Raw genomic sequence first — 15344 nt, 5'->3', positions numbered from 1 at the left:
TTTTTAAAAAGAAAGTAACAATGTCTGTGGTGAGAAGCCTTTTCTCATTTTCATGCGCAGGTTCATTTTTGGAAAGGCATTTCTGTTATTGATATTATAGTATGATTGCTAAGGGGGACCTTGGGCAAGTCACATGCTCTCAGCCTTAGAGGAAGGCAATGGCAAACATCCACTGAACAAATCTTGCCAAGAAAACCCCATGAAAATACTGTTATAGAGCCTTCGGATCTCCATGTGTCAGAAAAGACATGAAGGCACACAGCGACGATTTCTAATACAGTGGGACCTCCTTATACACAGATTTGAGCATCTGTGGATGGCATGACGGTGTGCATGCAGCTACACCACCATTGGGGACAAAAGTTCCCCTTCCTTCCTTCCTTCCTCCCCTAGATGCCACTATAGGCCACTAGAAAACTTCTTCAGAGTGTGTTCATGAAGGACTTATTCTTTTACTAGTTTCAATTTTTCAATTCAATTTTCAATTGTTTTTTTTTTTTTGGTGGCCAAATGTATAGACGTTAGAGGTACCGCGCGCCCTCCCCCCGCGTAAGCTGAATTCCATGCATGCTCAAGCCTCATTCTCATGAATGGGGCTCATGCATGCGACGGTGCAGTGGTGCACACGCGCCACGGGCACGTGCCTCATTCATGCGAATAGGATGCACTGCCCCTTGCACCCCGTGTGCTCCCGCGCAGCTTTCAGCATGTGCTGAAAGCCATGTATAGCACGCCTACATATGATGCGGGTGCAGTGTAGTTGATGGGTCAGGGTATTTTTTCTCTTTGCTTTCTCTTGGAGACAGCTGCTGTTCACCTTGCTTGTTGTAGGCAGGCACATATTGCTACAGTAGGATCAGCTAGAGTAGAAGTCCATTCCTTCCCACCACGAGCTTTATTGCCTTGTCAGTTACAGAATGCTTCTGCAACCCAGCACCAAAAGCCTGTGTTTCTTTACCCCTCCATTGCTATCTTTCCAATACCAATGCTGATAAAAACTTCCCAGTAGACAGAGGATGAAGGGAGACATGTGGGGCTCAGTGGGCATAAAAAAAGCTTCTTTGGCAGAGGTTTTATTAACTGAGCTATTCCCGTACTATTAGTAGATTAGTTCACTGAAATTATGTCAGGCCCGGCATAAGGGGTGTTATGAGATGAATCCAGAATAGCTTTGACAGTTTGCAGATGATAAAGCACATAACAATGACAATTGAATAGATGCCAAATAGGAACTTTTGTTTAGTTATGCGTTAACTCTGGAATGATGAGTGGTAAAGTTAGGGTGATGAAAAAGCCGGAGAAGAGTAGAGAGCTCCAAAATAATCTCTCCAAACTTGGATAATAAGTAACAAAACTGCAAGCGCAAATAAACATAACATGATACTTATTGGGGGCAAAAAAAATCCTAACTTTACAGACACACACACACACACACACACACAAATAGGCTTTGAACTAATGGGGACTCACCAAGAAAGAAAGAAAAACTGATGAAAAACATTGACCGCTTGTGTGACAGCTGTGAAAATGCCAAGTTGAAGTAGATAAATTCAACCATTTGCCTGCCAGTATTGTAATATCTTCATACAGTGGGCCCTTACCTTATGGGGGGATCCCTTCCACCACCACCACCACCCCCCCCCCCCCCCCCAGTATAAGGCAAAAAAAATGCATATGCTCGAGCCCTATTGAATACAATGAGGCTCATGCTTGCAGTGTGGGACAGCATGTGTGCCATTCATTTTATTAGTGTGACTTCAGTGTAAGTTGAAAGCCATGTATAGTGCGCCCACATATGACACGGGCACACAGTAGTTATAAACCTGAGGATCAGTTACATGTGAAATGTTGTGTGTAGTTTTGATTACTTCATTGCAAAAGTGGTTGTAGAACTGAAAAGAGATATAGAAAGGAGTAATCAAAATGTCTGTGGTGGGGGTAGGAAGAGAATTACCTTTATTATAAGGAACATCTTTTTAGTTTGTAGAGTGTGTGAAGCTGTTAAGACAAAACAGTGGTTGGCAAACAACTGCCTTCAGACCATTTGTGGCCTTTGACCTAATTTCATGCAGGCTTCAGCCTAATTTTAAAAGTCTTCTGAAATGATTAGTTCAGACATCTGGCAAAGAAGAGCAATCTGGATCTTCCCCTGACAACCTTCTGGAAAGGGAAAAGGGATAGACCTGACCAGTTGGGTTCTGGTTCTACAAACAGAGATAGCTGCTCACTGCCAGTAGGCAACTCCCCCCAACAGATTAATCACGAGAAAAGCCACTCTTCATAAAACAACAGCAGCAGCAGCAACAGCACCTTCCTTGTAATATATAATTATAGAATCAAGCATAGTGTGGAGTACACTGACAGAAAAAAAAATCACATTCTCTCTCATAATATTACAGTTTGGGATGATCTATTGGTAGGAGATTCAGAACAATCACAAGGATTTTCAGAATATTTGTGAGAATTTGCTATTTCACTGTATTTCTATAATATATTGTTTTAAACAGGAGTTAATTAATTGCTCATAGGTTTTCAGTTACTACAGTTTGTCAGATGTTTATATACAGCCCACAGATTCTGCTGTACTCTCTAGGAAGGAGAGCATCCATATGCTGTATAATTCAATAATTATATATTACAGGAATGGTGTTGTTATTGTTGTTGTTGTTATGATGAGTGACATTTCTCATGAGTAATCTGTTGAGGGACTACATACTGGCAGTGGGTAGTTATCAAATGAGGGCTGAATCGGCTCCAAGTGTGTTCATGAACAAGACTGACCAAATCATTTTGCTGCCTGATATAGAGGATAAAAAGTATCCACCTCACCCCAAAACTACAGTAGATAGGTCTACCAGACTATTTTTCTCCTGAGGCAGAAAATTCCAAAAGCAAATGCCAATGCCTGGTAAAAATAGAATAATAGGAAATAAGTAACTGAAAATTTGCTGTCTTTTAATACCTGGAATCTAGTGTCTGGGGCAGCTTAATTCTTATGACCAGCTTGGCTCCTTTATGCATATTTTTCTTGATTGTGAACTCTGCTCATGTCACTCCTCAAAATATAAATAAAGAACATTTCACTTCAGATTAAGGTTCATGAATTATGTTAAAATACTTCCTTTTATCCTACCTAGGCATCCTTTCATCCAGCCCAGCCCAGTAAAATCATATTAACTATTCCATTACTAATTCTTGATTTACTGTATGTTGCCTGAGTGCTTTTTTAAAAGTAAAAAATGGATCCACGTATTTAAATATTATAAATGAAAACCAGTGGCATTATGGATAACATCTCATCTTGGAAGTTAAGCAGGATCAGTCCTGGTTAGTAATTGGATGAGTGACAGCAAACAGATACCAGGTGCTGTAGGCTGGGTTTCAGATGAAGGAACTAGCAATACCACCTCTGAGTATTCCTTGCTTAAGAAAACCCCATGCATTTTATGGGGTTGCCATAGGTTGATGGGTGACTTGAAGGCACAAACATGTATACAATATATAAAACAACCAGCAGTAAAATAAATAAGCCTAACACAGCCAGAGAAATGGTATGGTAGTAGTTAGTCCCCAGTGAGCCATGAAATATGCAGTGTGACCTTGGGACAGTTTCTCTCCCTCACCTCTCTATCTTATCTACCACATAGGGCTGTTGTAACAATAAAGAGGGGAGAAGTAGAGTCATGTACACAGCCTTGAACTCAGTGGAAGGATGGTGTGATATAAATAAATGAATAAATAAATAAAAATATCTAGACAAACACAAGTCCTTCTGATGTTCATGTATAACCTAAATGTTTTCCTGTGTTCTGGTCCTTTGAATCAGAACAAGTTAAAAATGCAATTAATAATCATCTGTAGGTTTGCTCAGAAGTAAATTCTACTACAGTATATTCAGTTTGGCAGAGGCTGCTCCTAGCTCAGCTTTGCTGCTAAGTGGTGAAAGAAAGAAAGGGTAGAGAAGGGAGCAGTGTTGTGTTGGGGATTCCTGATGAAGCTCTGTGAAACTGCTGCCTCTTCTACATGGTTGATCTGTTTGAGGAAGGTGGTTGTAGGTTGCAGCAGCAGGACTGTGGGTCTGTCATTTGTTTGTTTGTTTTTGTTGTTGTTGGTTTTGTCTCCCTAGGACTCTGGCAGAGTGTGGCCATAATGTTTAGAGTATTGTCTCAGAGAAGCCAGCAGCAAACCTCATATGAATAAATCTTGCCAAAAAAACCCTAGGATAATAATAATAATAATAATTTATTTTATTTATATACCGCTATTCCAAAGATCTGGGTACTCATTTTAGCGACCTCGGAAGGACGCAAGCCTGAGTCGAGCTTGGGCCCTTTTGCTGGTCTTGAACTCGCAACCTTGTGGTTTTGAGTGAATGGCTGCAGTACAGGCATTTAACCTCTGCACCACCAGGATAGAGCCAGCATAAGTTAGTCTTGACTTGAAGTTGCCTGAGAACAATAACAAAAGTCTTTGGCAACCTGGCAATGGGACAAAAAAGAGAAAGAAAGGTGAGAAGGGGCTGGAGGAGAAGGGCAGAGACTGCTTTAGTGAAAGCATCCTGGGGGGGTGGATACAGGAGAAAATGGCAAACTGGGGCTGCAGTGTGGGTGACCGCCACAGTCTGGAGGAACACTGGGAGGAGTGCAAGGATAGCAGAGTCCTGGCTTCTGCCCTGGAAGGAAGGGAAACTTGTGTGCACAACACATACCTCTGCCTGCAAACCACAAATTACCTTTTACATTGTCCCCCTCACTGGCTGCTCTCTCTGGCAATAGCAGGAGGAGTAGTTTGTCGCTTACACCTGCACCTTGTCTGAAGTGATTGTTTAAAAGTACAATTATCTTCCTTCATCAGTGTAATTTTTTTTCTGGATCTGGATCAAAGGTCTTACAAGGCTATGTAGTATTGCATGCACTCTCCTTTACAATATAGCTGTATAAAAAGCATACATTCTTTAATTTCTCATTACATAGTAACGTAAGATTGTGTTCTTTCCATGGGTATCCGTTTGATGTCTTTATGATCTCCAGAAGTTAGCAAGTTTGGCTGATGAGGAAAGATGATGTTATATATCAGAATGTTTGGACATAATAGTTTTCCAGTATCTTATGTACATACTAGAAATATCTAGTAGAATGCATGTAGAATGCTAAATAGTTCTAATAATTTGTAATTTTAATTATATGACAGCTGGGCTTGTATAATCAAATCTTGAAATAAGTTAATAAGCTTCTGCTTTGATCATCTTCTGCATTAGGCAGAAAAAGCATTTCACACACCGTTGGGCAAAATGTAAATGGTTGATACTGTAGTCTGTTGACAAGACAGCAGCCAACAGATATTCATACTTTGCATTTATTATGCTGAAATATAATCCGTTATAATATAGTATCAGCTAAATATGTAAATAATTCTGTATTTTTCCATGTATTTTTAGTGGCGTCAGACACATCTACAGAAGTTTCAAAGAAAAGACATTTATGAATCATGTAGCTGTGGGATAGTTGTTTAATGCTCTCAAAATGTCTAGTGAGAAGAATCTCAAGGAACCAAATTAAAGTTAATTCCTAAAGAAAGCTATATCTTTTGGAATAATATTTCCTGATGTTTCCCCTCCAAAATTATATTAAAAAGTAAACATGTAACTCTTGTATTTTATTTAATAAGACTTCAGCTCATGATGTAGTAGTTTGAGCATTGGACTGTGAATCTGGAGATCAAGGTTCATTGGCCATGGAAACCTAGTGGGTGACCTTGAGCCAGTCAAACTGTCAGCCTCAGAAGAAGGCAAACATAAACCCCTTCTGAACAGATATTGCCAAACGCCCCTCCCCTCCTCCAATATATGTTCACATTAGGGATGCCATAAGTCAGAAATTACTTGGTGGCATACAACAACAGCAGTTTAACAAAATTGGGAAATATGAAGTATAGTACTTCAATAATACTGCATGGAAGCTGACACTGAGGTATATGTATTACAGTCGACCCTCCATATCCACAGATTCAAGCATCCATGTATCACACACACACACGCAGTGTGCCCGCATCATATGCGGGTTCGATAAACTCCCAACAGGTGGCTTTCAGGACAGAATTGTAAAAATGAATATATATTATTAAATTTCTATGTTATACAGCTTATGTATGACTACTGTCCCAGACTCTATAAGGAAAAACAGCCAGCTTTCAATGAATAACCTGTTGTTAGGAGGCTAGAAGGCCTCATAAAGTGTGGAGGTACTGGGCAAGAGTTGGAGGGAACTAAACAATTGGAGATATTAGTAAAAAGTACTGCCATTAATGCTGTCCTTCAGTTGTATGGGACTAGAATTTAACTAGTACTTTTGCTCTTTGTAAATTATGAGATGCTTGCATTTGGATGGTTCTTAAGCTGGTCCAGCAGTAAAACATACATGGAAGCTACAAATGTGTCCAGCTTCCCATCAATAGTTCTCTTGTTTGTAGATACAGGTACTTCCTTTATCTTATTATTGGTCTTTCAGCTTGGATAGTGAAAGGACAAGTGTCTTGAGCGCAAGAAATTAGTTGGGCTCAGGTGCTTTTCATGGTCCTACTATAGACATCTTATGTCATTGTTTTTCAACCTCCATCTCTTTGTGTTTGTGACGAATTGACTTACAAACCAGCCAATCAGAAGCCAAAGACTCTAAGCCAATCAGGTGCTGGCTGAGGAGTTTAAAGATTCCGCTTGGCACTTGGGTTGAGTCAGTTAGGGTTTGGAATCCTGAGAGATGAAGCTGGAGTTCAGTGGGGGAGATAGGATTAGAGACTGAGGGAACAGTATTTTGATAATAGACCAAGGAAGGGTCTGTTAGTCCAGAGAGGGACAGTATTAGTTCTGGAGAGTCTAGAGAGGAGAGACTCAGTGTAGCCAGACTCAGGAAGAGGGGTTTGGGTTACATAATTTCTTGAGTGATAGTATACCCTGTGCGGCTGAGTTATTACTAGAAAGTTAAAACCAGACTTATATATATGTAACAAAAGAAGACATAGTAACAACTTCATGTCAATGTTACCTTTGCCTATTCTGTGTTAAAATAAACTTTTATTCTTGTTTAACTATCCATTTGGCCTGTGATTTAACATCCATCCACGCTACTGACCTTTAAAAACCCACAGGGATGTTGGGTTACAAAGAAGGAAAGAATTGTGAGGTGGTGGGGAAATTGATACAGTGTTCTCTCTTCGCTGTCTTCTCGTTGGTAGACAAATTAAGTTTTAGGGTAGAAAATAAGTTTTAGGGTAGAAAATCTCTCTCTGGCTTTGCTTCGCGAATGAAGATTCAGGAAGGACGCATCCCGCGCTTTGCACAAGCACGTTGGTGACTAAAAAGGCCAGTTCGGGATAAACAGGTCCGGTTGCAGAAAGCACAACGGAAAGTCTCCTTGGGTGATGTTTCCAGGTTGCGGTTCTTTCTGCGTTGTCGTTTCTCTTCGAAGCTTGTTCAGCGTGAGCTTTCGAAGAAGGCTGCAGCGTCATGGATAGTGCGTCTCCATGCCTCCCGATGCGAAGCCAGGGAGGACCATTGTTGGTGATCTATCTGGCCAAGCCTGAGATGTTGTTTCAGGGAGTCCTTGTATCTCTTCTTTGGGGCGCCCCTCTTATACTGACCCGTGGCGAGTTCACCGTAGAATACTATTTTGGGGAGGCGATGGTCCTTCATCCTAGAAACGTGTCCTGCCCAGCGCAGCTGCGTCCTCAATAGCATGGCCTCAATGCTGGTGATCCCTGCTTGCTCAAGGACAGCAACATTTGTCACATAGTCAGTCCAGTGTATATTTAGAATTGTGCGTAAACAGCGCTGATGAAAGCGTTCAAGGAGTCGTAGGTGTTGGCGATAGGTGACCCATGTTTCAGACCCATAGAGGAGAATAGACAGTACAATGGCTCTATACACACTGATTTTTGTGCTTCGCCTCAAGTGTTTGTTACTCCAGACTCTTTTGTGAAGCCTTCCGAATGCGCTATATGCCTTTGCCAGTCTGTGATCGATCTCTTTATCAATCTTGGCGTCTGAGGAGATGATGCTTCCCAGGTAGGTGAACTGCTGGACGGACTTAAGCACAGATCTGCCTACGGTGATGTGGGGATGGTAGTGTTCTTCCTGTGGTGCCGGCTGGTAGAGAATTTCTGTTTTCTTCAGACTGACTTCCAGCCCAAAGAGCTCTGCAGCTGTTGCAAAACAAGATGTGAGGCGCTGCAGAGCTGCTTCCGTATGGGCAACGAGGGCAGCATCGTCAGCAAAAAGCAGCTCACGGACAAATACAATAACGGGTAGAAAATAACATGCAAGTAAACATAACAGCTTCATGCTTTAAATAGTACAGGTTTTTGGGCCTTTGAATAAGTTTATACACATCATATAGTTGCTGGAATGGTAAAACATCTGCCCTTCTCCAGTATTAACAGTTGTAGGGAGAAGTATGTTCTGCTTTTTGAAGGAATAGTAGACTGCTCTTTACAGAAAACATATCCAGGGGTAGCAATGTTGCCCCTACTGCAAAGTACAATAACATCCAAAATCCACAAAATAGTGGTACTTTTACTGGGTCAACCAAAATGTGCAGTATCCATTTTGCAAGCTTTTGATGCTTCTAAACCTTGCAACATGTATATTTTGCATTTTGGTTGATCCAATAAAGGGATCACTGTTTTGTGGATTTTGGATGTTATTGTATTTGTTACAGTGTTTGCTCAGATTGTGGAAAAGGTAACATGATGGTAGTTAAGATGTTAAAAGGTGCAAATCACACAGGCCTCCAAATGTTGTTAGACTGATTCTTAGTGTCTTTAGCCAACATAGCCAATGGTAAGCAGTGCTAAAAATTGTTGTCAACAGTATTTGGAGGACCACATGATTTCCAGCTGTGTTAAAAAGGTCAGAGGCCTTGGAAATGAATGGAACTTGTTTGGACAACATACCGGTAGTTTTAAAATCCTTGGTATTCACATTTTATTGCTGAACAATAGGGTAAAACCACTTCAGAAGAAAAAAGAGAGAGAATTCTAATTTGGAACTCTAATTTGGGAAAGCCTAAAAGGCAGCTTTCCCAAGCCACCAACCCCCTTTATTATATGGGTGCCTCATTAATACCTTATGTTTCTTCTTGGCTTTCGAGCATGTGAATCTATGGTTGTCCCCCTTCCCTGCATCTGATATGATCGGCTTACCCTAAAGTTTTGTTAATACAAATTGACAATGCCTAATCCAACAATCCAAAATGCTCTAAAATCCAAAACGTTTTGAGTGCCAATGTGATACTACAACTTCAGTGGTTCAGTGGTTGTACACAAGCTTGTTGCATGCACAAAATAATAAACAAATGATATACAATAACTTTCAGCCTATGTGTAAAAAGTGTATGTGAAACATAAATGAATTTCTCATTATGTATATGCAGATATCTCTCTCTCATCATGTACATGCAAATATTCCAAACCCCCCCCCCCAAAAAAAAATCCCAAACCAAAACAGTTCTAGTCCCAAGCATTTTGGATAAGGGATGTACAACCTGTATTTTTTCCTACAGTGGCATTTCCCTAAGAGTGTACTCATTCCCTGTCAATCCCAAAAATTTCTATGCTCTCAAATGTGAATCTTAATCACATGGGATATGCACCACAACAGTAAATAATGCCTCTGAGCATAGAGTTCCCATTGCCCAAAGCAAGTTCCTATATTGATTCTACAGGTCAGAAAAGGTGTAACACCTGCTGTTTGGAAAGATGGGATCATGCTGACATGGTATTTCTAATGTTCAAGATGTTTGACAGACCTGAATGTCTACATTATCCTAATGTCCACATCATTAGGTTTGTTATCTCTCTCCTTGTCCTGTTTTCAGTCTGCAACATTTGTGATTTAAAAGGTAATGGTTTTGAATGAATGAATGTTTTAGTAAGACGTATGGCAAGTGGTTTGAGTGTTGGCCTACAACTGAGGACAATAGGATTCAATTCCTAACTTGGCCACAAAACGCACTGGGTGACCTTGGGCAAGTCACATGCTCTCAGCCTTGGGAGGGCAATGGCAAACCACCTCTGAACAAATATTACTAAGAAACACCATGATTATGGTCTTAGGGTCGCCATAAGTTGGAAGTAGCTTGAAGGCATACAACAACAACATTGTGTAAACTTGAAAATATGGTGAATAAGCCATTTCTCACATCAAAGAAATTATGAACAGTTTCCTTTTCCATTTATTCCTGTAGACAAGCCTTCTTGCCATATGTAGTTGACTGAGTAAAAGATAGAACTTGGTAATGAAGTCTCAGTAGAGCAAGGGCCTTAGCTGTTGTTGCTAAGAAACCTTTTCCGTTTAATTCAAGAGACAGTGTTGCAGGATTTGTTCAGAGACAAGGTAAACACATTTGTCCATTTTAAAAGGTATCTATGTAATATATTTTCATTTAAAACTATATTCACAAGGTGTTTGTACAACACTGATTATACTACTTGAGATATTACTGTACTTCATATTCTCCGCACCCCACACTTCAAGGATGCTTTGGTGCTGCACTGGGTGGTCAAAATGTGATGATTCATGATCAGATTTTGAATAAGCAGGGTCTTATTCCAAACTAACCATATTGTACCTGGAGAAAGCCGCCACTTTTGCATACATGCAGCCTGCTCTGAGAAATCAAGCATGTGTTTTTTTCAGGTCTACAAAAGAGTTATGAAAGGATTAAAAGGAACGTTTGATTGCAGAAGATTGTGGGAATTTTATTGTTCTGTGGGCTTTCTCTTCAAGAGTTTCAGGTCATTATATCACTGTTCTGGTTTCCTGTTTGTGTGTTGTTGTTTTTAAGGTAACCTAACATACCCTTGACTAACAAATTGTTACAGAAGAAAGTATTTTTTAATTTGAGGATAGAATTGAAAATATATATGAATGGGAAAAATGTGGATTTTGGTGATGTAGAAGTTTTGTTGTGAGAATAGTTTGCACAGCTAACATAATGTGCCTTAAATGTGCAAACTATTTGTCATGGCATTTGTCAGTTACTAACAAATTGTGTAGTATTTTTATTCTACATGTCTAATGTGCTCTTATGCAATATATGGCAAAAGCACCATGAAGAGCACTAGCAGCTATAATATTGAAAGGTCATTAAAATGGGAAAGAGACATCACGTACATATTAATGATTTAGATCAGGTAATTTAAAAACTCAGCAATTTCTCCTTTGTGATTTTTCTAAAATGATAAAGAATGAAAATGCATGTTTAGGATTGCCAGTTCTGTGGAGTTACTTTTGCGTTTGGGTTGAACACATGTGAAGCAGTTCTTTGGACCATTGTACAAATGTGTTTTAATAATTGTCTTGCCTAAATGTGTCAAATATATTGTACTCTTGAGCATGGCATGCAAATGAGGGTAACACTGATGTTTCAGGAGGAGATGAGGCAGAAAAGGCTGCCAAAAGCATTAAGTCTAAAAATTCAATTGAATTTTAGGAAAACATTAACCCATAGACTTCTTTGAAATTAAATTCCCTTTGTTTGATTTATCTGTATATTGTATACATGGGCCTTCTCTGACCTGCTACCTTCTAGATGTTTTGGACTTCAGCTCCCATCAGCTCCAGTCAGTTTGGCCAGCATTTGGAAAATGCAGGGAGTTGTCATTGGTATCACCTAAAAGCACCTCTATGTTCTTTCTTAAAGATTGTCTCAAGTGAAGTGTGCCATGATGTGTTTATGTATAATCAGTCAGATTTTTATTGCCCTACCCTAAAAGACTATTTAACTTTGTTGGGAAAACAAAGAACAGTGTACCTTTCTAGAGGCTATTGTTCATGTGACATATTTCAAACATAAAAATACAGTTGTCCCTCCATATTTGCTAGGGTTAGGGGAACAAGACCCCCGTGAATATGGAAAAACCGCAAATAACAAAAACACCATTTTTACTTGAGAGGACACCTCTCTAGGAATCTCTAGGTCCTCCAGTGCAACTCTGTGGTCAATGTCCAACATACATTGACCATAGAATGGCACTGGAGTAGCTACAAATGGTCTTTCAGTGCATCTTTTAGTTAAAGTTGACCACAGCGTTGCACTGGAGGACCTAGACAGTCCTAGAGAGAACATATTAATGAAATCCATGAATAATCAGTTCCGCAAATATCAAAGCCACAAATATGGAGGGATGACTGTACATTTAAAAAAACCTTGGAGACTGATTGAGGAGGGAAAGGAGGACTTGTAAAGCCAAGCCTTCTTGATGGTTCTTGAGTGAAGGACTGAAACATCTAGAAAAGCTCCTGCCTGGTGAGGGAACCAAGGCCACCAAATAAAAAGCAGGGGCTTTGAAAGGAGGTGATATACAGTATAAATATAAGGAGCAGAGATAGTGTAAAGATAAGCACAGAAAATATAACAAGCATATGCCACCATGTGGATGCCTATGCCAAATAATTTGTATTTGTTGCCGTGGTGAGGAGGAAGAGACCAGCTACATAGTTCTGGAAGGAGAAACTGGGAGATGCGAATCACTTCCCAGCCTGACTACTGCATGTGAGAAGGAGTTTCCAGGGTTGAGGAGGAGGGGCAGAAAGGAATGGTGAGACATTGAGGAGAAAAATGAGGCAAAGGATGTGGGCTGGAGGGAGAGAAGAAAACAGCAGTGGCGGTGGAAGAAGGAGGCACAGATCCCTCTCAAAAAAAATACTAGAAAACTCTGGGGTCCTTTCCCACTTGACTTAAGCTGGTTAAGAGGAGGGAAAGGGGAAAAACTTTGCAGATTGTGATTGGAAGATGGTCTGCTGGACAAAGGGGCAAGTAATCCCAAATAGGTAAGCAGTCTATCTGTCAAAAAGGGACTGGAGCAGAGAGAGATTCCTGGGAGAAAACTTTTTTCTTAGCTCATTTAGATAGAGGATGAGGGTGTAGACTGTTATAGGATGAGAAACAGAAGTGGAAATGTTCTGAAAAGTCAGGACCTTCCCTGTGCTGACCTGGGGTAGCAAGGCTGAGTAAGGAGGACTTGTAAAGGTTCTTGTGTGAAGGACTGAAAGATCTGGAAAATCTGTCTTGTGAGGGAGCCAAGGCCACCAAATAAAAGCCAGGGTGCTTTGAAAGAAGGTGATGTATAAATGTAACAAGCAAAGATAGTCTAATGCATAAGTGTTATACAAAAACATGCCTAAACACACTAGCACAATGACTCTAGAATTCAGTCCCTTTGACGAAGCATTTGTCTTTAGTAGTAGTGATATACTGAAGTAGATGTGCCACTTCTAATTTGTTACAAAAAATATTTTAAAAAATTAGTATAATACATCCACAGTTTTAGTTTATGAGAGCAAAGGCCTAGCATTCACTCTGTTTGCCCTCCTCTAATTCATGAAAACAATACATTAGCAGTAGATACAAATCACAAATGATGTGATTTGTTTAGATGTGTAATGAAACAGAAAGAAGCCATGGCCTAAATCTAATGTAATGCTAGTAGATGAAACTGTGCTAATGAATTTCCCTTAGTTTTTATGGTTGTGTAATTAGTAGCATTCTTGTTCTTGTGGTTCTTAGATATTCATCTAGCAGTGAAACTGGAAATTGGGTTGTGCCATTGTGTGTAGTACTGGACCAGTTATGTAAGATTACAACATGTATTTTGGTGCAAAAACATATTTGGATGCTGATTTATGCCAATTTGTGTCTAAATGTATGTGTTCATAGCTGTGTATCTTTATTAAAAATACTGATTTTAACAATTTGGTCTCCCCCCCCCTTTTTTTTTTTTTTTTAGATCTAGCTAGTGGTGTAACAATAACGTCAACAGATCAGACCATGGTAACAAAGGCTCAAGGAGAGAAAGTTACACTATTGTGCACATTTACTCTTGGAACAGCAGATGAGGGCATTCTTGACATTGAATGGGATGTAGTACAACCAAATGAGGAGCAACCAGTAAGTAGAAGCTTTTAGAATCCTAATTTTGAATAATGTTCCATTTTAGATTTAAATTAACTCTTTGGTATATGTATTATATGTAGGAAATGTAAAATAAAATACTTAGTATCTCTTTAACTGCTAGCATTTAATTGAGAAAGGCTAGGATAACTATTGTATTTACTGTTGGAATAACAGAAATTTTATTAAATACAATTTACCTAAGTGAGATAAGATGTGTAATGGGTCCTTTTTCTCCCCCCCCCCCCCCTTCAGGTAATTATATACAATCGAGACAGGGTTTATGATCAATATCATATGGCCGGACGAGTGCAGTTTGTCAGTCAAAATCCAGCCTCTGGAGATGCTACCATTGATATTCTGAATTTAAAACCAGCTGATACTGGTTTTTACCAGTGTAAAGTGAAGAAGCTTCCTGGTGTTCAAACTCATAGAGTCCAGCTAATAGTACTTGGTAAGGTGCTTCTATTTTTTACCTTTGTGTATTTGTACAGTACTCTTGGCAGTGTGTGTATATATTCCTGTTTCCAAATCTTGTTGCAAGAAAGACAGTGAATAGGTGAATATTCAACAATAGGTGGATATGTATATTGGAATATTATAACTATCTTCAATTTAGGGAGAAAATATGTTCAGAAATGGATATATTTTTTTTTAAAGAATTTTGTCTTACGGTGTACATTATTTAAATGAATAGCTTTTTTCCAGCTAAAATCTGGGTGAAAGACCATGATAAATGTACACCTTGCCTTTAACAGTCATGGCACATCATTTAACATGTGTGCCACCAAACGTGCAGGAACTGTTGGGGATTAGTTCAGAGATGTAGGGGCCAATATATTATGGCTGAGCTTGATAGTTAGTAATAATTCCATTAGCCACCAGATACTAAAAGTGTATCTGATCATAACCAAGATATCTTTCTTGTTCCTTTGAAAAAGTGCAGTCTTACCCCCTTGCAGGTCACCTGCATGTACACACTGTCCAGCATGAAAGTAAAGATTGCTAGGTGAATGGGAAGGTTTTCTTTTGACTTTTTTTCCCCTGAGAAATTAAACAATGTCCCCCAAATGTCTTGGAGGGAGTGATACAATTCATAGTTGCTGAGTTTGCAGAGAGCAAATCTGAATATTGAATACAGGTTAGAGAGAAAGACAAACCTTCCAACGAGAGCAACGCACAAAGGCACATGGGAAAGGAATTTGATTATGGCACATCTTGCCCTTCATCAGTCAGTCACTATGGCAAGGTTAGCTGGTCTAACAACCTTGTTAAGCATCTCATTTGTGGAAACCATTGGGGATGTGTCTTTGTGGGAACTTACATAAAAGATTATCATACCACAACTACTGCTTGATGGAGGCTGCTTATCAGAAGAATCAAAGTCATGAATGCTGT

The 15344-nt window shown here is 39.6% G+C and overlaps 1 protein-coding gene across 3 annotated transcripts in view; it reads left to right on the top strand.

Moving 5' to 3' along the window:
* Positions 1 to 15344, top strand: part of CXADR (CXADR cell adhesion molecule) — a 62166-nt gene that overhangs the window by 18458 nt on the left and 28364 nt on the right. For 2 of the 3 annotated variants that reach the window (XM_089512166.1, XM_089512165.1), the window contains exons 2-3: positions 13783 to 13943; positions 14202 to 14400. In XM_089512166.1, coding sequence (XP_089368292.1) covers positions 13783 to 13943; positions 14202 to 14400 — 360 coding nt within the window. Of the gene's footprint in view, positions 1 to 10702; positions 10789 to 13782; positions 13944 to 14201; positions 14401 to 15344 lie in introns of those variants that run through there. The other variant, XM_089512167.1, reaches the window with a different exon arrangement.

The sequence above is a fragment of the Sceloporus occidentalis genome, unplaced genomic scaffold (genome assembly GCF_023333645.1).
Source record: "Sceloporus occidentalis isolate IW3139 unplaced genomic scaffold, rSceOcc1.0.p SCAF_2, whole genome shotgun sequence".
NCBI classification, from domain to species: Eukaryota; Metazoa; Chordata; class Lepidosauria; order Squamata; family Phrynosomatidae; genus Sceloporus; species Sceloporus occidentalis.
This window is presented reverse-complemented; position numbering and strand designations above follow the sequence as displayed.